Source organism: Colletotrichum graminicola, assembly GCF_000149035.1.
Source record: "Colletotrichum graminicola M1.001 genomic scaffold supercont1.3, whole genome shotgun sequence".
Classification (NCBI taxonomy): domain Eukaryota; kingdom Fungi; phylum Ascomycota; class Sordariomycetes; order Glomerellales; family Glomerellaceae; genus Colletotrichum; species Colletotrichum graminicola.
Genome location: NW_007361007.1, coordinates 1,162,824 through 1,184,719, shown reverse-complemented (window position 1 = coordinate 1,184,719; position 21,896 = coordinate 1,162,824). Strand labels below are relative to the sequence as shown.

The window sequence follows — 21,896 nt, the reverse complement described above, 5'->3', positions numbered from 1 at the left end:
ACAACTGAGTCTACCTACTTACTCCCTATTCATGAGAACGAGTCAGCAGCATCCTGTAGCTAGAGTACGCACACACACAGACACACTCACAGACTCACTCACACTCACACTCACACTCACACTCACACTCACACTCACACCCACACTCTCCTCCGCAACCTTTTCGGTACGCCTTGTGTGCACGTCATACCTCCCCATTTGATCTTGACAACCCGGTCATTTGGAATTTTGGTAAAGTCACCCGAAGACGCCGCCAGTATCACCTTCATTCTGTTAGCTTCAGGCCAGCTTCGCGATGGCTTCCCACCGACGACAACAACAACAGCCTTTGGTTGCAATAATCATCTTTATCAGAGCTGCCACCAACAACATTATTGACCTGGTTGTGTGGTTAGTTAATGAAGTCAGTCTCACAAGCCGAGGCACCTTCGAATGGCCTCATCTCGTTCGTTGAAGGTCTCCGGTTCAAGTCCGGGCTAGATCATACCAAGGGCGACTGGTTTGCGGTATAATGAGCGTTTGGCATGAAAATGAAAATGCGGTAGGTCCAGAGTTTGATTCTCTGATTGTCCGTCCTTCTGGCCACTTCGGTCACTTCGGCGACCTATACATAGAGTTGTGACGGAATTTACGTCTGGTGCTATCTTTTCGGGCGCATCCTGAGCCTTGACTCGGACGTGGCACACTGACTGACGTTGCCGGGAAAAGCTCGAGGCAACAACGCCCGGTAGCTTGGTAACAAACTCTCATTCTTCCATATTTCGGTTGCTGTGCGCGTGCCTCTCGATGGTCTGAGTGAAATGCAGAACGTGGGGACGCGTCATAGGGATGACATCTGACTTTTGGTTTCCTAGAGCCTACATCCATCACTGGTCTCGAATCCTCGTAGTACATCATTTGGCGTCGGGGTGTCTTCCTCGGCACTTGGCACAACAATTTTTGTAAAGTATATGGGATAAGATCTTGTGTCTTGGTCTCTGGACCTACTTGCTCTCCCTGCGTTTAGTTCAGAATAGCTGGAAACTCTACGGTGTGTTGACCTTCGCTTGTGGAGTGCAAAAGGTTGTCCAAACGCATCTGGTTCTCCTCAGTCTGCGACCGCTCGTGCTTAGGGTGTGGCCGGGGGTATCGAGCCTCTTCTTGCTTACCCTCACAGACAACGAGCATGGGAACTCAGCAATCTTCATATGACAAAAAAGACTTGTTGAAGGTCCGTCGAAGGCCTGCTGAAGTCTTCAATGGAAGAGATTGCAAGAAGACAGATAATACGATGTACAGAGACAGGGCCCTCTTACCGAAATATACTGCTCTCCGCGTCCCGTCATCATCAACGACCTTTGCCGCCTATAGTATGAGGTTTATCTCTGGTTCCTCGGCTTGCTGTTTAGTGGAGGGCTGATGTGTTGTTTGCATGTCTGATCCCGTCGACGACGCGTACAGTTCTGGGGATATTCGGATCTTTACGTACCCTTGGGACGTTGTCAGCGGTCCAGTCCTTGGAAAGCCCAAGCCGGCTGACGAGTTCATGTCTCTGAGAAAGGAGGAAATGGCGGCATTGCTTCTATCTGCCGACAAGGTGCAGCCTGGTGTGATGGTAGATAGTCGATTGTTGAAAATTGACGATATCTGACATGAAAGAAGAACGTGGTCTATTTAGCTGGCGATGTGGAATACTGAGACCGTTGCTACCAGCTCTGTTTCGGTGCTGGACATCCACGCCACGCATTCTACATGCCTGAGGGCGCATCGAGGACCTCTATTTTACGGCACTACCCACGGCGAAGGCGATGAGGATGGAGAACCACCAACGTTGAAGAGATCCGTTGTCGAGAGTCCATCTGGAGTCCCAAGCGGCATTGACCTGCGTTGGTGGGTCGACGGCGGCGTCCAATGGTTGTTTCCGGAGACAATGATATCTCTACATGGCGTTTCCAGCATCTACGGCCCTCGCTGTGAACGGAGTTTCGATGCATAAATAAGCAATGACGCCAAATAGTGAGCCGACTGGCACTCATTTGACGTTAGATTAGGGTCATCTTGAGTAGTGCGTATCATAAATGCCTTCAGACCCTTTGAAAGGGCAGGCGGAGATCTTGACTAGGACAGAGGACAGATGCTGCTTGTCGCGGTCTTGGGCCGTTCCAAGACTCATTATGGGTAGCAACTAGCCGGCACTGCAGGTGACAACTTACTGCACACGTACCAGTGGACAATTATGCAGTGAAAGCAAAATGCGATAGGCACGCCACACATTCCGTGCCATAGACGTCAAGCACTCGCGGACCAAACACCTTGATCAGGGGTGAGCATCCAACGGCAGATAACTTGGTCGGCCCTCGGTCAGTGTTCTGACAGCCAAAGAACCCTCCCATGGTCGGTTTGCTCACCATATCGCTTCCAAGACATCCCAAGGTTTTCCATGAACAAACACATATCGAAATGGAACGGGGGCTATGATGTCTGGTAGCAGGCCATCTCCAACCAAACCGGCGGTGCGCTTCATTTGCTGGTATTGGGCTAACCTGGACAGAAAGTACTCAAGAGACAGCCGAGATGACATGGCAGCGGTTTCTATATGCCTATACGTAGAGCCAGGACTGGACCACGTTGGACCCGGGCAATGGTTAGTGGACCGACAGCTGGGATGGAGGAAACGCAGGAACGCGCCTTCGGACTGGCGCCGTGCCCTACGTTGTGGAGAGACCAAGTGGCCGGTGTACATGCACACTGTGATGAGTGATCGGCCAACCGTGACGATGTCGATTGGCCGAGTGATGTGAAGTTCACGTGCGAACACGAAGATGCTGGGGCGGACATTGGAGGCCGAGAAGGAAGAGTCTTGCTGCAGGCCCCACGATGCTAGAAGAGGTAGTCTGATGTGGGCTTTTGACATAGTCGGGCCCATGGCAGCAAGCGGATACTTCAGATTAAGACAAACACATGGTAATGCAGCAATATCGCTTGAATTTGGCTTCCCAATCCAGAACAGCGCGGACGAAGTTTGTCCTGCTTTGCATGGGAGCTGTTTGGAAGCGTTTGAAACAGGGCGAAAATAAAACCGTAGGTCACCGAACGGACCTAACGATGAAAGTCAGTAGCCGAAGGTATGGAACTGTCGATTGGCTAACGGGTTTGATGAAGGGGAGAAGTGAGTTAAGTTATCAGATCGAACCCATGCCTTGTAAAGGGGCGTTGGCAGTGGTGGAGCAGCACAACGGTAGCCATTAAGCCGAAGCCTTGAGTGTACGAACAGTCGCGAGTGCGAAATGAGGATGAGACAGAGGCGTGCGTGTAAGAAGACGCAAGCGGGTCTTGGCTGCGCAGCCCCATGGTCTCGGTTTGTGTCGGGAAGGGTTGCCAGGTTGCTAAACCAGCATGGGCACCAAGGGGTGAGGAGCCGGTCTCGGAGATGTGCGCAATCAGATTAGATGTGATTGATTTGATGAGATTGATAACTGACGATAAGATCATGTGTCGACTCAAGCCGGAAAAAGCCAAACAGCCCCCCCCGGCTGAGTAGAGCGGGCTGCATACCTAATTGGACGAAGGGCTACGAACGAGCACCATACGGGCCAAAACATATGACGGTCCGTCAGGTAATGCAAGATGCGGACAATCAATAGTTGGCCCGTCGGGCAACGGGGAATAAAGGGTCCTTCCTCCTCGGCTAGCGTTCGGTTCGAGACGGGTGCGCTCACGTGAGCGGTTCTATTGGGAGCGGAGGCTGGGGATGGGAAGAAGACCGTAAGTGCTCGGTTCGGCAAACGGCTTCCGTAGCCCGTAGTGTGCCTCAGCGGATGCAGGACGTAACGAGATATGTCCAATCGTATCGCAGCCGACAATGTCTCATTCCGAGGAGGGCTGCCTTTGTCAGTCGTGCAGCATGTGGTGCGCTTAGAGGGTTTATTGCCTGGTTAGGGTTCAACAGTTGGAGCAGACGGCGGTGGCATAAGCGCACAGTGCGCGAGGCGGAAACTAACGGAAAGGAGCGGTGATGCAAGGGCTGATGGCTTTGTGAGATGGGCTGAACCGACAAGCTTCTTGGCCGGATCCTGCTCGTTTCGGTGAGCGGTGAAGTCCGTCGCGCGACTTGTAGCTACTGGGTTCCACTCAGCGTACCGTTTCCATCGAATGAGCGTGGTGTGCGAAGAGATTGCCTCATTAAATCGTTGGGGGTTTAGTCCTCGCCAGGAGCACCTCGTCAGGTGCTGAGGGCGAAGTAGGATGTCGGGGTGCTACTGATGGAGCTGCTCGGATCATTATCGTCCATGCCCAATAGTGTACTCCGTAGGCCATCCATATATCTCATTATGCACCGCACCACCTGCATGATCGTAGCGTAGCGGCAAGTCACGACGGGAAAGAGCAATGGTGAGGGAGAATGGTGAAATAGGCGTCGTCTCAATGGCCAACAGATGGAGTGAGTGCGTCGGCGAGGCCAGAACGCCACACTCTTGTTCTGTTTGGCGCCTTAGTGCGAGAGGTTCGGAAAACGAAAAACATCAGGTGCTTTGAGGAGAGAGGGAAGGAGAAGCCTGGTACCGGGTCGGGTCATTCCACCTCGGTTGATGGAAGAGCCAATGCTGAGTAAGAATAGCCGGGAAAGGAGAAAACGAAGGTTGGAGAAAAGAAAAGATTACGGTACAGCGTACCTAGGTACAAAGTCTTCTCGTCATCAGGAAGGATGGGCGACATCGGCGTAGACCGCGATGGCGAAAGTGGAGGACGAGCATTTTTGATGCTGATTGATAACTGTTCACACGCCCCCTCCCAGGGCCGAAGCACGAGCACGAGCACGAGGCCGTGTACTCGACACTAGGTGCTTCTGACATGTTCTATGCTTTTTTTTTTCGTGCCTGCTCGTCTACCATGCCTCCTGCAGCCATCGCTGTACTTGGTACATCATCATCATATCATCATGCCTGCTGTAATCACGGACATTCAACAAATGCTCAGCTCAGCTCATGCTAAACGCCATCAGCCATCCTGGAGGGTGATGCCAGGGCATCTCATCCATCCCAGCATTGAGACAGTGTGCAGACCTGACCCAGTTCACTGTCCGACTGCGGCCACCTAGAAGTACGATGTACGATGTATGACGGTACGAAGGTGGCGCCAGGGCGATCCCGGGGCCCCCCTGTCGCTTCTCCACCAAACCGGAGAATCTGAGCCTTTCACTTTTCCTCACTTCTCTATGGAATTGAGAGTCCATGCCATGGCTTCGGAGTACCTTGGTTTGCATGCAGACTGATCTCGTTCTGTCATCACCTCTGTGTGGCCCTGTACCTGGTAGTCCCGTCAATCCAGTCAAAACGAGGATAATAATTCAAGAAAAGTGATACTGCTTCCTCGGTCAAGATCGACGGAAAAGGGAAAAAAAAAACACCCCTCGGCCGGCACGCACGCACGCCTTTCCTTTTCCCGGGTCTGGCCAGGTTTCCCCCTCCATTCTTTATTTTTATTTACTTTTTACCTCATCGACCGACCTCCTTAGTCCTAGAAAACTTTCCATTCGTACTACTTTTTTTTACTTTACCCCGTCCAATCTCCCTGACTCCTTTTCCCTCCCTTTCCCTCGCTGCTGATATAACCAACCGGCGCCGCTTATCTGATCGCAGACTTATCTGATCAATAATTCCACACCCGCTGCTTTCATCCGTTGATTAACCCAACCAACCAAGCACTCAACACATACATACCAAGCCACCTTCCCACGTCTTGCCTTATTAGCAGCAGTATGCTCAATACCTACTGACTATCCGCCCCCCGATCCTACCACTCACAATTACTGCTTTACGCCATCTTCCACCCAAAAATCCTGAGACCCCCTGCCACCCACCAACAACACGGGTGACATTATTACTATTATCGCCACCCGAGCAACGTCCTCGACAGCAGACGCCGGAGCGAACACCTAGCGATGCACAGTACAATGGCCACCACCGCCATGGCGTCCTCTTTGATCAGGTCAACTGGCGATTGCATCCCCGAGGAACCTAGCATTTCTTCCGTTGCCCCCTCTCTCACCTACTCGGAAGAGTCAGAGGACCAAGACGAAGAGCCCCAGGCTGAGCCCCCACGCCGACGCCGCGCTTCCACGCGGCTCATCGCACAGAGCCCTGCCGATATCCAACGCATCACTGGTGAATCGACAGCTCAATTGATCCAGAGATGCTGCGGTGGCGGTTGCTGCATGAAGCTGGGGGCCAAGAAGGAAGGCCTTGAGTACGAGAGCATCCCCTTCCCCGACAACGATGCGTACAAGTCGCTCGCTCTCAAGATTGGCGAAATCCCCACAAACCTCACCAACATCGTCGACTTGCCCGAGCAAACCGTTTTCTTTGAGCCCGTACCTCGCTCCGCTGCCTCCGCTTCCTCCCCTACAGACTCTGCCATTTCTCTCGGCGCCGACGCTCGTGGGAATAAGGACGCCGGTCTCGCTACCGTCCAGAACCAACTCAAGAACTTCACCCACGACACCACCGACACCACCAAAGAGCCCCCCAGATACGTGCAGCCTCACCCCCCGTACCATGTGTACGCGGCCCGCATCGACTCGACGCGAGAGTTGACGAAGCCCGGCGCCGAGAAGCGCACTTACCACTTCGACCTCGACATCACAGGCTATCCGGGCGAGGAAGATATGGACTTCAGAGTTGGTGGTGCCATTGGAGTCATGGCACCTAACGATGCTGCCTGTGTTGATGACGTTTTCGACGTGCTCATGGTACCACGGTTCCTTCGGGACAAGCCGGTTCTCTTGAAGACCACAAAGGGTCGTTGGCCGACCGTGTGGGGCGACGACCAGGCCCGCGAGATGGTCACCACACGCCGGGACCTGCTGACCTGGTGCTCCGACATCCAGTCCTATCCCCCGACCAAGCAGCTTCTGCGGATCCTCGCCGAGTACGCAGACGATCCCAATGAGAAGAAGCTCCTGACGTTCCTTTGCTCCGCCGAAGGCCAGGGCGTCTTCTGTGACTTCCGCACCGGACCCCACGTTTCCTTGTCCCAGCTGCTGCACGCGTTCCCCAGCTCCCACCCGCCCTTGGATATGTTGCTGTCCGCTCTACAGACGCTGATGCCCCGTTTCTATTCTCTCTCAAATGACCCCCACGACGCCTACAAGACGCGCGATGGGAAGGTGCACCGTTTGATCGAGATCGCCGTCACAGTTCATGAGACCGCCGACTGGCGCCGCGGTCTCCGCACCGGCATCGGTTCTGGCTTCTTTGAGCGCCAGGCCCAAAAGTGGCTCGAGGCCAAAGGCAGGGGAGAGACCCCCGAGGTCTACATCCCCATGTTCAAGGGCCTCATGGCCAACCCTCTCGCCAAGCAATTTGTCTCGGATGGCCCCATGCTACTGATTGGTGCTGGCGTCGGTATTGCCCCTTTCAGAGGCTTCGTCCAGCGTCGCTTGAAGACGGCCAACTGCGCAAACAAGGTCTGGGTTCTACAGGGCATCCGCGACTCGCTCGTCGACGAAATTTACAGCGGCGAGTGGGGCGTGCACGAGGATGAGGTCAAGCGTGTCGTACAAAGTCGTCGTGGGGAGAGTCGCTACGTCCAAGAGGAGGTGCGCAACCAAGCCGACCTCGTATGGTACATTTCCAACGCCGTCGATGGTCGCGTCTTCGTCTGCGGGAGCACCAAGGGCATGGGCGAGGGTGTTGAGGAGGCTCTCGTCGATGTCGCCATGGAGAAGGGCAATCTCGAGCGCGAGGAGGCCAAGAAATACTGGGAGCTCAAGAAGGAGGCCGGCCAGTATATCGCCGAGACGTGGTAAGCGGGAAAACCCCCCGCATTAATACGCATCTCAATGGCCCGTGACGGATTTTACAAAAAGCCGGGTTCGCTGCTGACGTGGGCTATGAATCGGTCCTGTGCTGTGCCACAGCTTCGGGGATTACGGTGCGGCCTCGGTCGTCGGACCTAAGCGGCGGCCGAAACAAGAAACTTTAAAAGGAGCATGGATGAAGGCATACCGTTTGCACCCACACGGCGTTTTGGGGCGACGCGACTGAAGTGATTTCTGAACAAAACGAAAGAGTTGATACTGTTACAAGACAGGGGTTTTATTTCCTTGGCGTGGAAAGGGGTTCAATAGGCAAATGGGTCCGCATTTTGAGATGGCAATCCATCGACTGCTAATGGGTCATCAAAGAAGAGACAGCATTCATCGGGTTGTTTGTAGCGTTGTTGAGGTTTGCAATGGCTGTTGCACATGTATAGTATAGGCGATGACATTATTGTAGCACCAACAACAAATGATTAAACCTACTGATTTCTTTGGACTCGATAGGATAAAATGGTTGGCTGGTTTCCTTTGACGGAGATGCAAGGTACAAACTACCTACCTATTCGGGTGGGATGTGGGGGGGTGGGGGGGGGGGGGGGGGGCAGGGCCGTTTTCCTTTGCCACTATCGCCGCATCAATAGGTAAGCTACTCAGCATCTGATACAGCAAAATGGCCTATTTTCAAGTCGTTTACGATTTGCTCAAAGCCAAGGCACGAAATGCCAGAACAATAGATTTTCCACCTGTGCCTTGCCATCTAATGGGAATGGGGGCTCCTGAACTGATGGTATTCGTAGTGCTTTGGTGGTGATAATATGGCAACCGGCCCTGCTTCTTTTTCTTTTTCTTTTTTTGTCTTTTTGTCACCCGAGTACAACCTCAGCGTCATCCCTACACATTTTACATTCGAAATGTCGAGTACCGCGAGTGGCACCGAAAACAACAACAGCAATATGTGTCGACGGATAAGAAACTGCAGTGTCACGGAGACATGACCGACCTCGGCATGTTTTTGTCCTGGGTACCCTCCGCAGGGGGAGCTGTGGCAGAGCACATTGAATCGCCAAGCGGAGCGTTGCCTGCCAGAAACCCTCTCCCCTGGCGGACATATGCATGGCACTTGCAACCTCTCCGGCGAAACTGTGGGATGGCTGGTGTGGTCATGGTCGTGTGGCGTGCATGGACGTCTCGCCCAGAGCATTCGAACGGTTGTTTTAGGACCCCAAAGGCGGCTTCGACAAGTTCACAATGAGCGAAAGGCCGAAACTCCGTGCCCGTAGCTCCGTAATTCCGAGATAGGCGAGGACACAACCGGTGCTCCAGCCAGCCCTTGCTGGCATAGAACGCAGCCCGGGGACCGCCCTAATCCCGGATTGTATGCCTCAGCACAACATCGGGGCCGATGGGAGGAGCCTGCGTAGTGAATAAGTATCTGAGTCGATTCCCCGTCCGGGGGCATCTGTCTCCCGACTTTAGCAGCAGTCCGAGTCCGGGATCGAGCTACGCGCCGGTGATTGAGCTTCTCGGGGGTCCAGCATATGAACAACAATTCCCATGCACCACTCGAGTCACGGTGGGGGGGGGGAGAGACGGACGGACGGGTGGGTCCTCCCGCGCGGTTATGTGTCGAGTAGGCTTACTCAGCCACTAGTCATTCGGCCCTACTGCCACGCTGAGGAATCTCGCGCGCGGGGAGAGCCGCCATGGGAACGAGCCGTCGAGGGGAGCACCGAGGCAAGGAAGCCACCACGCAGTCGTTTGGTATGTAAGCAGACAGGCAATTCGAGCCGCGCGGGATCCCTCCCTCAGTGGGAGAAACATGTCAATAGTGTACTACTAGGTGGTCTCCCAAAAGCAACGACTGCCGCCCCAAAGTTAGCATGGTTAGGTGCGGACCTCTGCAGAAAAGGTAGACTTAGGATGCTTAACCCCCTGTCCCAACGAGGGAAAGCTGTTTTAGGTACCTTCTCACCGCCGATGATGAGGGAGTGAGGAAGGGGCTAAAGAGGAATAATATTCTAGAATATTCGTTGGCGGTTTGGATTCTTCGCAATCCCGCGCGAGGTCGTGACGTTTCCCGAGTTGTCAATGTCACCACCTCGTTCCGGGGAATTGTCTTGCATGTCCAGACAGTAGTGCAGCTATACTGTGGTCGTCGGCAAGGACGAAATGGAAATGGAATCCCCTTCAGTGGGAGTTGGGTGCGAGACTGGCGAATGGGAAGTACCTAGCACAAAGCCAGCCAGAGGGGATGATGCCGACCGTAGAAGTGGAAACGCCTGTCTCCATCATCCCGCCTTTTCCGTTCAGGATGGCGTCGTTCCTTCAGAGCACGCTATCGGTTTCATTTGCTTCGCCAGCAGGTCTCGTCGGTGCGTGCGTCATTGGTAATCGCCTTCTCTGATTACCACACGAATTGCTCAGCGGCCGCGCCCCACCAAACAGGTACCTGTTCCCCCTAAGACTCTCCACAGCGCTGGCGGGCGCAATTCCGGTCCGAAGGGGGGGGGGCTCGTCTGATGATCGGTACCGGATCGTGGGTGGAGGGGTACTCGACACGCTCTGGAGCGGGGGAAGTCGCTGTTGCTGTGCTGTCGATGGTGGGGGGAGCGGGTTGCATTGAGTTCTGAGACGTCCCTTTGGACGAGGGGGTAAACAAGGTGGGATGAGTGTTCCCCCGCTATATAACCCATCGGCACCTCCTCTCGCCAGCTATGTCCATGCCAGTATGATTTCCATTAATCGAACAGCTATCCAAGTAACCCGTAGACTTTCTCAACTCGGCTCTATCGTTGCCATCCCACCACGTAGACAACCTTTGTCCCGCACTTTCACCACCACCACAACCTTCAAAATGTCTGCTCTCAGCGCCAACGCCGTCCTCGAGGCCGTCAAGAACCGCCGCACCTACTATCCCTTGGCCAAGGAGACTCCCCTCTCCCGTGAGCGCATCGACGAGATCGTCAAGGAGGCCACCCGCCACGTCCCTTCCTCCTTCAACTCCCAGTCCAACCGAGTCGTCGTCCTGCACGGCGCCGAGCACGAGAAGTTCTGGGACATCGCCGTCAACGTCCTCAAGGCCATTGTCCCCGCCGAGTCTTGGGAATCCACCGGCGCCAAGCTCGCCATGTTCAAGGCCGCCGCCGGCTCCGTCCTCTTCTTCGAGGACCAGGACGTCGTCAACTCTTTCCAGGAGAAGTTCGCCATCTACGCCGACCGCTTCCCCGGCTGGGCCACCCAGTCCGACGCCATGCTGCAGTTCACCATCTGGACCGCCCTCGAGGCCGAGGGCCTCGGCGCCAACCTCCAGCACTACAACCCCCTCGTCGACCAGCAGGTCGCTGCCGAGTGGAAGATCCCCGCCAGCTGGAAACTCAACGCCCAGCTTGTCTTCGGCGGCAAGACCGGCGAGGCCGGCCCCAAGGAGTTCAAGCCCATCGAGGAGATCTTCAAGACCTTCAGCTCTTGAGATTGTCTTTTTTTTGAGTAAAACAACGCGAGGTTTAGAAATAGAGGACGGGAAAGAACGGATCAGTGGAGGAACACATCACAAAAAGCTGCATCTGCTGGAGTTTTATAAGGGTGCGGCAATCCTGCTTTGACCGTAGAAACATCTTAGCGATCGACTTGATGAATTTACGCATTGAATGATTGATTGATATCGTCCCATCGTCGTCAAGTTGGGCAAGAGTGTGCATGCAGGCCGTACTGACCAGCCAGTCGGATGGGAGCGGCCCATCGAAACGGGTGGGCTTGAAATAAGAATCTGACACCGTGCCGCTGGAACCTAAACTAGTGTTACAGAACTTTCTGTGCGAGGCTCTGCTGACGCTGTATGCCGCTAAATCTTTTTTTACAGATGGTCTGTGTTTTTCGGTATGCTGCGCGACGCTTCTGGTCGATTACATATGTGTACATGGGACACGTGTCCTGCAGAGACGAGATATTCTCACTCCTCCTCGACGTAGCCCAACGCCTGGCCCATCCTGACCGTCTGGCCCTTCTCAACGGCCCATCTCCATCCCTTCTTGTCCTCGGGAGTCTTGCCCTCCGTCGGTGCCTCAAAGACCAGCACAATCGTGCTACCCAGCTGGAAACCGCCCATTTCCTCGCCTCTGCGTAGAGCATGCCCGCCAAGCACAGGACTGGCAGAAGCATAGGTGGCTTCGGAAAAGCCTGTGTACGGCTCGCCACGGTTTGCGGCCTCCTCGGCAGCCCGGTCAGCCGCCGTGTCGGTGGTCAAGCTGTTGGTGCGCAGTTCTCGATCGAAGTTGATCTTGATGGAGCCAACGTTGGTGGCTCCAACAGGGACGTAGCTGAAGAACCCATAACGCCATCGGCCGAGCAGAACGACCCGCTCGTTGAGGGTGAAGAGGCCCGGCAGAGTGCGCTGGAGGTAAGGGGAAACGCTGAAGAGCTCACCGGCGAAGTGACGGCGTCTTTCGACGACCCAGTTTGCGGGTGAGTGGAAGCGGTGGTAATCTCCAGGAGCGAGGTAGATGACAGCGTAGTAGAGAGCGGTCTTGTTGTCTGGCGAGATGAGGTCGTACCAAGGCTTCTCGCCAAGAGCAAGATCGGCGCGGACCTCGGAGACGGCAGACGCCGACGGATGCTCGCCGGCCTCGTCCTTGAGAGACCCCCTCCGCTGGGACATGGCCGCACCCGACAGAAGGCTAGGAACCGTGTAAGAGATGCCATTGACGCGGGCGAACTCCTCGTCCGTCTTGACGAGGTCTTGGCTCGGGGAAACACTGTTCGAGTTCTCGGCCTCGACCTCCTGCGGCGTGGACCAGCCGCTTGAGATACTGGGCGTCGGGGTGTTCTTGCCGAGAAGGGCGTCTATGCTATACGTCATGCCCTTGACCTGCTCAATGTCTCCGCCCTGGATCTGGCCGTACTGCAGGACTCGACCGTCAGACGGGGAAAGCAGGGCGTTGGAATTCGGGTCGAGGGGACGGGCGCCGGGCTTAAGCTCACGGTAGAAGAAGGAGGCGAGGTTCGGGTACGTGTGCAGGTCGGGCTCGGCGACCTCAGATAAGCTAGTCGGCGGATTAGCATGTGTTCTTGTGCTGCGCCAAGGATGACTTACTTGACGCCGAAAATCCATGAATACAGCTTGAATCCGGGAACCCGTAGGTAGTATGGAATAGTCAATTCGTTGAAGCGACCCCATAGTCTCGAAATGGCCTTCAAGGGGAGCGTTGACATGACCTGGACCTGCCAGGGTCCATCGGGCCTGATCTTCGCACGCTTCTTGGGTGGTGGCGCGCCATCCTGAACCTCGCCCCTCTCCTCCTTTTCACGCTCGCGCGATGAGACCTTGTAGAACTGAACCAAGCCAAGGAAGCCAATTCCGACTCCAACGGGAATCTGGTACCATTGGACCTTTGAATTCTTGAGGGCGTGGCGCAGGCGGGAGGAGAAGCGCGGGCGCTGCTGCTGCTGAGAGAAGAATCTGGTCGAGGCGAAGGGCCCCGGGATGGAGAAGAATTTGGCAGCCCTTAGCTGGCTCTGGCGAGCGTACAGCGTGGCCATGATGTTTGGGAGACCTCAGTCGAGGTGCAAGATTTGGGCCTCGAACTTTTGCTGGGTATGCAGGGACGGCAATGGCCAGGCGATGACAGATGGGTCGAGCGACCGACTTGCGCCGAGAGCTTGCAGGTCAGCGACAGCTGTGGGATGACGCAGCACAAACCATGTGAGCGCTAGACCGCTTTAGGCGCAAATGTAACGTTCTTCGTCCGGAACCACCACGCCGGATCGAAATACAGCATACCTACTAATACTGAGCTCAATCCGTTTCAAGAACTTGTTTTCTTTCTTGCATTCTGTTTGATAAACTTATTCGGCAGGCAGTGCCGGCAATCATTCAGCTCTCAATTCAGGGTGGTTCAATTTCTGGCCTGCGCGGTTGGTTCCAGGGGGTTCTGCTTCCCCGTCGGAGGTGGCGACAGGTCAGCTCCAGCTTTGGTAGATTTCTTCAGAGGATGACCGAGATGCTGCAAGCCAATCTTGCTGTAATATAATTCGGTCAATATGCCTCTCATCCTCCGGGTTCTTGGCTGCTCAAAACATGAACAAGTCGCCGGTGCTACCGTTGCGTAAGTTGTCTTCGGCAATCAGTAATTACTACCGAACTGATTAATTACTTCTACCTGAAGTTCAGCAGACTGGTCTTCTCTCCGTCATTTATATAAATATATATTTAAAAAAGCCGGTCAAATGAATTTTCCACATATCCTTAGCCCGGAACATTACCTTCGTCATGGTCACAGCGGGCGTCGCCAAAACTGTGCTCAGTTTGACATGGCTTCTGTAACATCTCCTCGGTTAGGTCCAAATATAGGCAAATCCTATACATCTAGCTCCTCTACATTCTCACTATCATCCCGGTATTATTTTCGACCTATGGCGGTTTTCAGTAAAAGTGTTACCCGAAGTAGGTGCTTTGCATGCTTGACGGACTCTTCCCTGTAACGAATGCGCTTGCTCCCATGTTTATTTCCATACTGGATTCGTTCTTTAGCTTTGACTGGTCGTGCTGATAACCTGTTTCCCAGTGCGCCCAAACGAATGTTCCAGCACCCTGCACCGTATCCTGAGTTGGACGTTGTGTGTAGGATGGGGGGGACCTTGCCAAGTTGCTCATACTGATTTAGCCCAAGGTGCTTGGTCCTGGTGAACAATCAGAGGGTCCATCCCATCACAGAGCTTATATAATCAGCATGACACAACCCGCCTAATCGGGACGGCGTGCATGGATCGGGCCTTCCAGTTCCCCAGGGACAGGTTACGTACCCACGTTTTTGGTGAGGCCAGGGGGCCTCGTACCTGAGTTACACTACAGTCTGCAGTCAGTCGGGGAGCAACACATGTCCTAAATTTCCACGTTACGAACGACACGGTGACATGAGCATCGTGTCCTTGCACACCTACAACCATCTGCCTTTCGCGAACTCTCCGACGAACCTGCCGCGCTGCGCTCCGCGTGGCATGACCGATAGGCCTCACCATGGCCTCAGAAGGCTCGTCTTCGACTGCGCACCCTGCGCCAGAGGCTGCTTCTGACCACCTGTCCATAAACCTGCAGGTGCTGTCACCATCGACCGCAGCGAACTCTAGCCGGCCCTTGGTGTTTCCTGGCCTTGCCGCCACCACGACGGTCAAGCAGCTCAAGGAAAAAATCCGCCAAGCTCTTCCGCTGAAACCGAGCGATTCTCAACAGCGACTGATCTACCGCGGGCGTGTGCTACAGCCGGATGGAGAGACTCTCCTTAGCGTCATCGGTGAGGGAGTCGTACGTTCCCCCTCCCCCCTTTTACTAGATTCATGTTACTGATTGACTTGGATACAGATCCGCACCACCGACCAGCAGACGATTCACCTTGTGCTCCGAGATGTGGCCGAACCCCAACCCTCCACGACCCCGACACCGTCAGTGGCTAGAGGAACAAGCCCGGCGCCACCGAATGCTCATTTTCATCAGACGTTTGGTCAGCCTCACCACACACATCACCATGGCAGCCAGCCCACAGCGGCGGCCTTTACGAGACGAACTCCGCTGCATCCGGCAGCAAACAATCCCCTCCCATTCGTCACGCCGTCCCAGATACCCGCCAACCTGACGCCGCAGCAGCTCCAGCAGATACAAGCGCAACAGCACCAGAGTATGGCGGCGTGGATGAACGGACTGCAACGCGAGGCAATGAATAGGGCCATGGCGAATCAGCAGATCAACCAGAACCAAGCCATGAGAGCCTCGATGGGCATGCATGGTGCCGGCGATACGGCCGGTGCGGCTCCAAACCCTGCCGATCCCACGCGTGGACGGGTCAGCCCGCTCAACAATCCAGACGTACAAACGTACGTAAGGGAGGGCCTGATGCCGAATGGCCAGCCGTACCGTGTGACGGTTAATGAGACCTTCCTCGGCGGATCGTTGAACGTCCATCAACCCGGTGGTCAAAGTACCACTACGGCTTTGTCGGCTTTTGATGTGCAAAACATCCTCCGAGCTGCCGATAGCACCCAGGCCACTCTGGCCTTGACAAACGCCATGCAGAGAAGTGCCTCGAGCACTTCCCTCGCCAACGGCAGTTCTTCCGTGGGCGTTACAACCCCATACTACCCGACACTCGGTTCGAGAGCCAGCAGCAGACGGCCCACGCCTGATCCAACCGCGCGCTCGGCGAGTGGCGGTAGCGGACACTCTACGAATGCTCAGCGACAGACGCAGTCTGGTCCAGAGGTTTACATCCTATCATCGCCCCAGGGTCCTCGAGCCATCCTGATCAACAACGCGACGGACTCGTACTATACCCCTTCTGCCAGGAGGCCGGCGCACACCACTTCGGCTCTTCAGCAGACGGCGTCGGCCCTGGCTAGAATGAGAGCTCGCCCTCAGCACATGGCCTGGCCGTCAGCTTTCGTGACTCCGCCGGCTCACCAAGAAGGGCCGCAGCCGGCCCAACAGGCTGAGGCTCAAGGCCCGGCCCAGCCTCAGCCGGAAGCGCAGCCATTGCTTCAGCCCCAAGGGCAACCGCCGGTGGCCGCTGTGCCTGTCCATCCTAACAACCCAGGCATCGCTCCATTGATTGCGCAAGTGTGGCCGCACTTCTGGCTTGTCGTCAGGCTTGCCCTGTTTGTGTGGTGGTTCACCTCGCCCAATGCCAGCTGGTCGAGATGGTTCACTGTGGTAGTCATTGCCGCCAGCATCTTCATCCTGAATACGGGACTGCTCAACAACTATTTCGACCAGGCTGTGGGACCGGTCAGACGCCATATGGAGAATCTGATCCCCCTTGCTGCTCCGAATAACGCCAACGAACCTGTCCATCCCCCCAACAACCAACCGGTTGTTGGGCCCAACGGTCAACCGGATCCGACACGCGCTGCAGCCAGACTCGTGGCTCAGCGGAGACGCAATAATGCGAACTGGCTGATGGATCAGGCACGCCGGCTCGAGAGAGCAGGTCTTCTATTTCTTGCTAGCATCGCCCCAGGCGTTGCTGAACGGCACATCGCTCATCTTGAGGCTGAGGCACGCGCGGAACGACAGAGACAGGAGGAGGCAGAAGCTGCTGCCACAGCGGCCGCAGAGGCTGCAGAGGCTGCGGCAAACAGAGCGAACACTGAAACTCAAAACAACGACGATACGACGGAGAATGCAGGACACAATGAAGCGGGGAACGGAAACGAGGCTCAGAGCGAGCCTCATGAAGGAGGCCAGCGACCAGCAGAAGAACAGCAACCCCTGCTGGTGTAGTGGTGTTGAGGCATTGGGATCCGCATGGAATGGGGTGAGGATTGTTGTACAATACAGATTACCCCCTGGACGCTTCGATGACGTCCCTTGGCGCATGGAGTCGGGTGTAGAGCGTTGTCATCGGAAGCACAGTATCAATGCATCTTGCTTATAGTTCAGCATCAGCCTTTCTGCTTTTCGAGTGCTTTCTCTGTACCTCACGGAAAGCCAGGCATAAGCATTTGTTTCGTTGTCCCATTGGATGGCTGACACCTTGCCGTGACAGCATCGTGCATTCACCCTCGACTATCATGTCTTCCCTCTTTAACCTCTCGTGAGTTGCACCGCTTAGCCATAAGGACCCCTAACGACGAAATTAGTCGGGACTAATTCGACCTCTACAAATACCACACCTTTTCTTTACTTTTTTTTCTTGTCCTTTCCCCCCGTCTCATCCCCTTCTCAGAGGGTGATTTCCTTTTCTTGAATAGCTCCGTCTCTGCATCGTCTATCACCAGATCACAAGGTTTGATAAAAATAAAAATAAAAATAAAAGTCATTCGGCTATATCAACCTTATCATCATTCGTGTAAGAAATGCGAAATAACCCAGTGTAACACCACAGTCCCTAGCGCCATTAAGTCGTCATTAACTCGTCGTGGGGATCGTGAGCCCCAAAACCCAGAAATCCATATCAAGATAGCACACTGCCTCTCCGTGCGTGTGTCTATCAAACGCCAGACAATGTATATGTAAAGATTAGAGCACCTCTCCGCGCGCACAATTTTGACTCGGGCGGCAGTGCCCTTTGGGTCAACGACGACGTGTGTCTTTTGCCACCAGCGGGGCACATTTGGAGTTGCCGGGCTCCTGACCGTTGGGGACTGCTCCTCAGAAGCCTCGTCTTTGGCCGTAGGCTTGTCTTCGGCCATTTCTTCACTTCGTTTGAGAACCCTTGGTCGGAAGATTTCTCCGGGGTCTGGTATCCCTTCGCTTTCCACTTGTCCTAGCCCTTCCTCGACACAGTGTTGGAAGAATCGACATCGGGATCCAAAGATGCAGCGGGGACTAGAGTGGAAGAGGGACGGGAGGAGGAAGAGGAAGAGGGAGAGGAACCAGAATATTCCCCCTCGACCTTGTCCTCTACAACACCGTGGCGGTAATAGCAGTTGGGTCTCTTGCAATCATCGCCGTACCAGCAAACCTTGCTTCGCTCTCGCTTCAGCTTCTCCGGGTCGGCGAGGGCATCTTGCTCCACCTCTGCTAAAGGGGGAGCAGTGTATCCGTCTGTCACGGGCAGTGCAGCGTAAGCGACTAAGCGGGGCGTGGGGGGCGAGATTGACCTTGACTCTGGAGGGGTGTCCGGGAGCTGGTAGAGCTGCTGATACTGGTACTGATGGGCCTGGGGAGGATCGTTGCTGAACTGGGCTTCCATGGGCATGACGTAGCCTTCCGGATAAACGGGCGCAAATGGGCTGTAGTAGGAGATCCCATGCTCCGGATAGTAATCAGTACGGACTGGGTGATGTTCGGCGGAGGGGAACCCAAGCATCGATGGCACCGGATGCTCGTAGGGCTGGAAATGGACCTGTCCGTAAGGGTTGATGTTGTTTAAGTGATAACCCAAGTACTGAGAGCCATATCCGGGACGTTCATGGTAACCATTGTCCGAGTTCGGATCGATGACTGGCCACTGGGTAAATGAATGGGCTGCGGGGATGGGGGCGTGCTGCTGATAGCGAGGCACAAAGGGGGTTGCCTCCTGGGGATACAGATGTGGAGGACGGTGCAGTGGAGGAGTGGGAGGTGCGTTCTCGACGGGGGGCGGGAGACGCGGCGCATGCTGAGGGCGATGGGGGAAATCGCACTTCTCTGGGGTCTGCCAGTATACACACTTTCCCTGTCTGAAGTGACGGCAGGTACTGCGTCTTTCCTTGTTTTTCCAATACATGTTCGGAGCGGCGTAGAGGGTGTTGTCGTTGGAAAGCCTAATCGTGGCTCTCGCAGGGCAAGTATGCGTCAAAGATTCAGAAGGCCACTGTTGATGCTGAGAAAATGCATTGTCCATGGGGGACTGTTGCAGTTGAAACACCAGGAAAAGACGGCCTTCTAATATGTCAAGGATGGCATCGGAGATGGGTCTGGTGAATCCAGTCAAGGTTTGGTCAACAGCCGGGTAGCGAGAGTCGTGGCAGTGAATGGATTACGGAGATAGGATTGGTTGTGGCTGTATGTACCCATTTCAAGAGTCGCTGTTCCTACATCTTTGACGCATCCTTGGACATTTATTGTGACTTGTTCCGGCAAGCAGAGGGTCTGTGACGCCGTGATTCATGAGCAATAGAAGCATGTTTGGATTTCCATCGTGGGTGATTCAGAGGCAGAGAAGCAAACACAACAGGCCGGTAGACCTAGCTACCCACCCATGCACGACGAATCTTCAACTGACGCCAAACCACATGGCGGGGATGAGTGACGGCTGTTCTGGGTGCTGTTGGAGAACATCATGTGCGGCGGTGAATCAATCCTGCACCTAATCAAAGATGGACTGTTCATCGTGGTCCACACACTCATCTCTCACCCACGTGGCGCCGGCTGAGCGGGCCTGGCATGAGACCCGGGCCCCGGAGTGGAGCAGCATGCGTCCGGCCGATCTCCCGCATCGGAGCAAAGTGGATCAGGCAGGGCCCTGATACCTATACCTACCTAGATAGGCGGGGGGGACAAGGTTGGCGTGCTGAGTCGCATCGCAGATGGGCGCTACCGTCCGATTCGCGACTGTGCGGCAGGGCGCCGTCGGGCGCCGTCGACGGACTGACACTTTGACAGCGCCCGTAGTTGATTAGTCGACGGATTTGGCCACGAGGACTGACGGGCCGCTCGCGGTCTTCTTTTTCCTCCCCTCTGGCTACCTGGGTCGGCTGGAGGAACGGACCCTCTTGGACCCGAACACGGACACAGACACGGCAAGGGGGTTTGGGAATGTAGCACTTTGACGACGGGATCTGAAAAAGACGAAAAAATCACGGATACGACCTGGTCATTCGGCGCGTGGGAGATGTTTCCAGGCGTCGAGAGGAACGAGAGACAGAGAGAGAGTCAAGTCAATTACCGATAGCATAGAATGCCCCTCTCAGAAAGGGCGGATTTTGGGGCAAGATGCTGGCTATTATTTGATAACAGGAGTGGAGGGGATTGTCTCAGCGGAACTGAACCCCTTTCCGAGGAATCATGTCGAGCTGCAGTGTTCCGGACGCAAACAAAGAATGGCATTATTGGTTGCGGCAGACGACACAATACTACGTAGGATGTCGAGGAAGAACAAGGGATTACGGCTGAGCACGGTCGTCGAGGAAAGGGGGGGCGTTGGACAAAGAATCGAGCCGGAGCATGAAACCCCAGAGGGATTGAAACCAGTGGGCTGCGCCAGGGTTGCCTGTCACCCTACCATTCCAGAGCGCTCTTTGGCTGGCTTCGACTGCGTAGTCGGCAGGCAGTGCCGCAATGGGGTGTGTGTGTGTGTGTGTGTGTGTCCTTGACCCGACATGGCTTAGGCCTAACCGTCCGGGCGGGTGCTGTTCATGCGTGGGCTTTCTTTCATTCTCACACCGTTGTCCCCGTTCCCGTTGGATCTCGTTGTGAGCTGTCTCCGTGGGTGGGTACGGTATGTTTTGGGGGTTGCCTGCTAGCGGAAGATGGATGGCTTTGGCACGGGGAGACGAAAAGGGGGCTTGCGACGGGCTCGTTCGACGGACCCGGAATGGCAAATGGTTGCTGAAGAAACTAAAAGTCATGCGATGGCCGACCCGGGCTGGACAATTGGTCAGCACGCTGCGAGCGAGGAAGCAGAGGGAGAGAGGGAGAGAGAGGGAGAGAGAGGGAGAGAGAGAGAGAGAGAGAGAGAGAGAGAGAGAGAGAGAGAGAGAGAGAGAGAGAAAGAGAGAGAGAGGTGGAGAGAGAGAGAGGTGGAGAGGGAAGGGGGCCGTTCTCGAGAGACAGATCTCTCTCTGCCCGCCCCAGTCTTCGTCCAGTCTCCGTCTCTCGCCGGCGGCTCCAATGCATCCGGCGGTTGAACAGCAGTATGTTCACCGGGCCCCCTTCGGCGTGGTACGGGCGGATGGGGGGGTACCTTTCGTCTGTCCTGATGGCATTCCCAGATACGGACGGATACAGACACAGTACATACAGTACACCAGACCAGACTACAGGAGCGAATGACGCCTCGGGGTCGGGCAAACAGGAAAGACTGGCGTTAGAAGAAGTGGCAGAATGGAGCTGGAACTGGAGCTGGATGACCCATCAACCAGCGTCATGCAAGCCTGGGAACAGGGTAGAAGGAAGAAGAGGAAGGGCCGGCGGTACGCAGCATTCCCCGCCACATGTTAAGACGGCGCACTGAAAACAGGCAGAAGCTCTAACATGACCAACCCAGTTCACGTGTATCGGAACCCCTGGCCTTCCCGGTATCCTTGGACGATGCCGTGCCGCGCCCGTCCGTCTCGTCGTCAGTGTGGACATTGGACAGTGGACGAGCAGTGTGCCCAGTGCCACCGTCACAACGTTGACGTTGCAAGTGACCTGCCGCGACGCTGATGCTGATGCAGATGCAGATGCAGATGCAAAATGCAGATCCAGGAACCTTACGCCAACGCTATAGACGACGACCTTCTGTCATCCTACGTTTTCCTCCTTCTCCCTCTTTTGCCTTCTCCAATCTGTGGCACCTTCTCCCCCACCCCTATCTAACTCAACACCACCAAACCTGCACAACCAACCTTACCAAGCGCTAGCTAGACATATCAACTGACCTACAGTACATCTTGTAGTGTACAGTTGTCCGAGTCCCTGCTTGAC

At 55.2% G+C, this 21,896-nt stretch overlaps 5 protein-coding genes across 5 annotated transcripts; 3 read left to right on the top strand and 2 right to left on the bottom strand.

Moving 5' to 3' along the window:
* Positions 1–5,932: 5,932 nt before the first annotated feature.
* GLRG_01244 (FAD binding domain-containing protein) lies at positions 5,933–7,786 on the top strand (the record flags this gene model as incomplete). Its single annotated transcript, XM_008091929.1, has 1 exon — positions 5,933–7,786. The coding sequence occupies one exon, from the start codon at positions 5,933–5,935 to the stop codon at positions 7,784–7,786; it is 1,854 nt and encodes a 617-aa protein (XP_008090120.1).
* Positions 7,787–10,652: 2,866 nt separating this feature from the next.
* Positions 10,653–11,267, top strand: GLRG_01243 (nitroreductase; the record flags this gene model as incomplete). The annotated part of the gene is made up of 1 exon (XM_008091928.1): positions 10,653–11,267. The coding sequence occupies one exon, from the start codon at positions 10,653–10,655 to the stop codon at positions 11,265–11,267; it is 615 nt and encodes a 204-aa protein (XP_008090119.1).
* Positions 11,268–11,747: 480 nt separating this feature from the next.
* Positions 11,748–13,333, bottom strand: GLRG_01242 (phosphatidylserine decarboxylase; the record flags this gene model as incomplete). The annotated part of the gene is made up of 2 exons (XM_008091927.1): positions 11,748–12,837; positions 12,888–13,333. 2 exons carry the CDS (start codon positions 13,331–13,333, stop codon positions 11,748–11,750), a joined length of 1,536 nt encoding a protein of 511 aa, XP_008090118.1.
* A 1,477-nt stretch (positions 13,334–14,810) lies between these two features.
* On the top strand, positions 14,811–17,063 carry GLRG_01241 (ubiquitin family protein; the record flags this gene model as incomplete). Its single annotated transcript, XM_008091926.1, has 2 exons — positions 14,811–15,095; positions 15,153–17,063. 2 exons carry the CDS (start codon positions 14,811–14,813, stop codon positions 17,061–17,063), a joined length of 2,196 nt encoding a protein of 731 aa, XP_008090117.1.
* A 985-nt stretch (positions 17,064–18,048) lies between these two features.
* GLRG_01240 (uncharacterized protein) lies at positions 18,049–18,993 on the bottom strand (the record flags this gene model as incomplete). Its single annotated transcript, XM_008091925.1, has 1 exon — positions 18,049–18,993. The coding sequence occupies one exon, from the start codon at positions 18,991–18,993 to the stop codon at positions 18,049–18,051; it is 945 nt and encodes a 314-aa protein (XP_008090116.1).
* Positions 18,994–21,896: the final 2,903 nt, after the last annotated feature.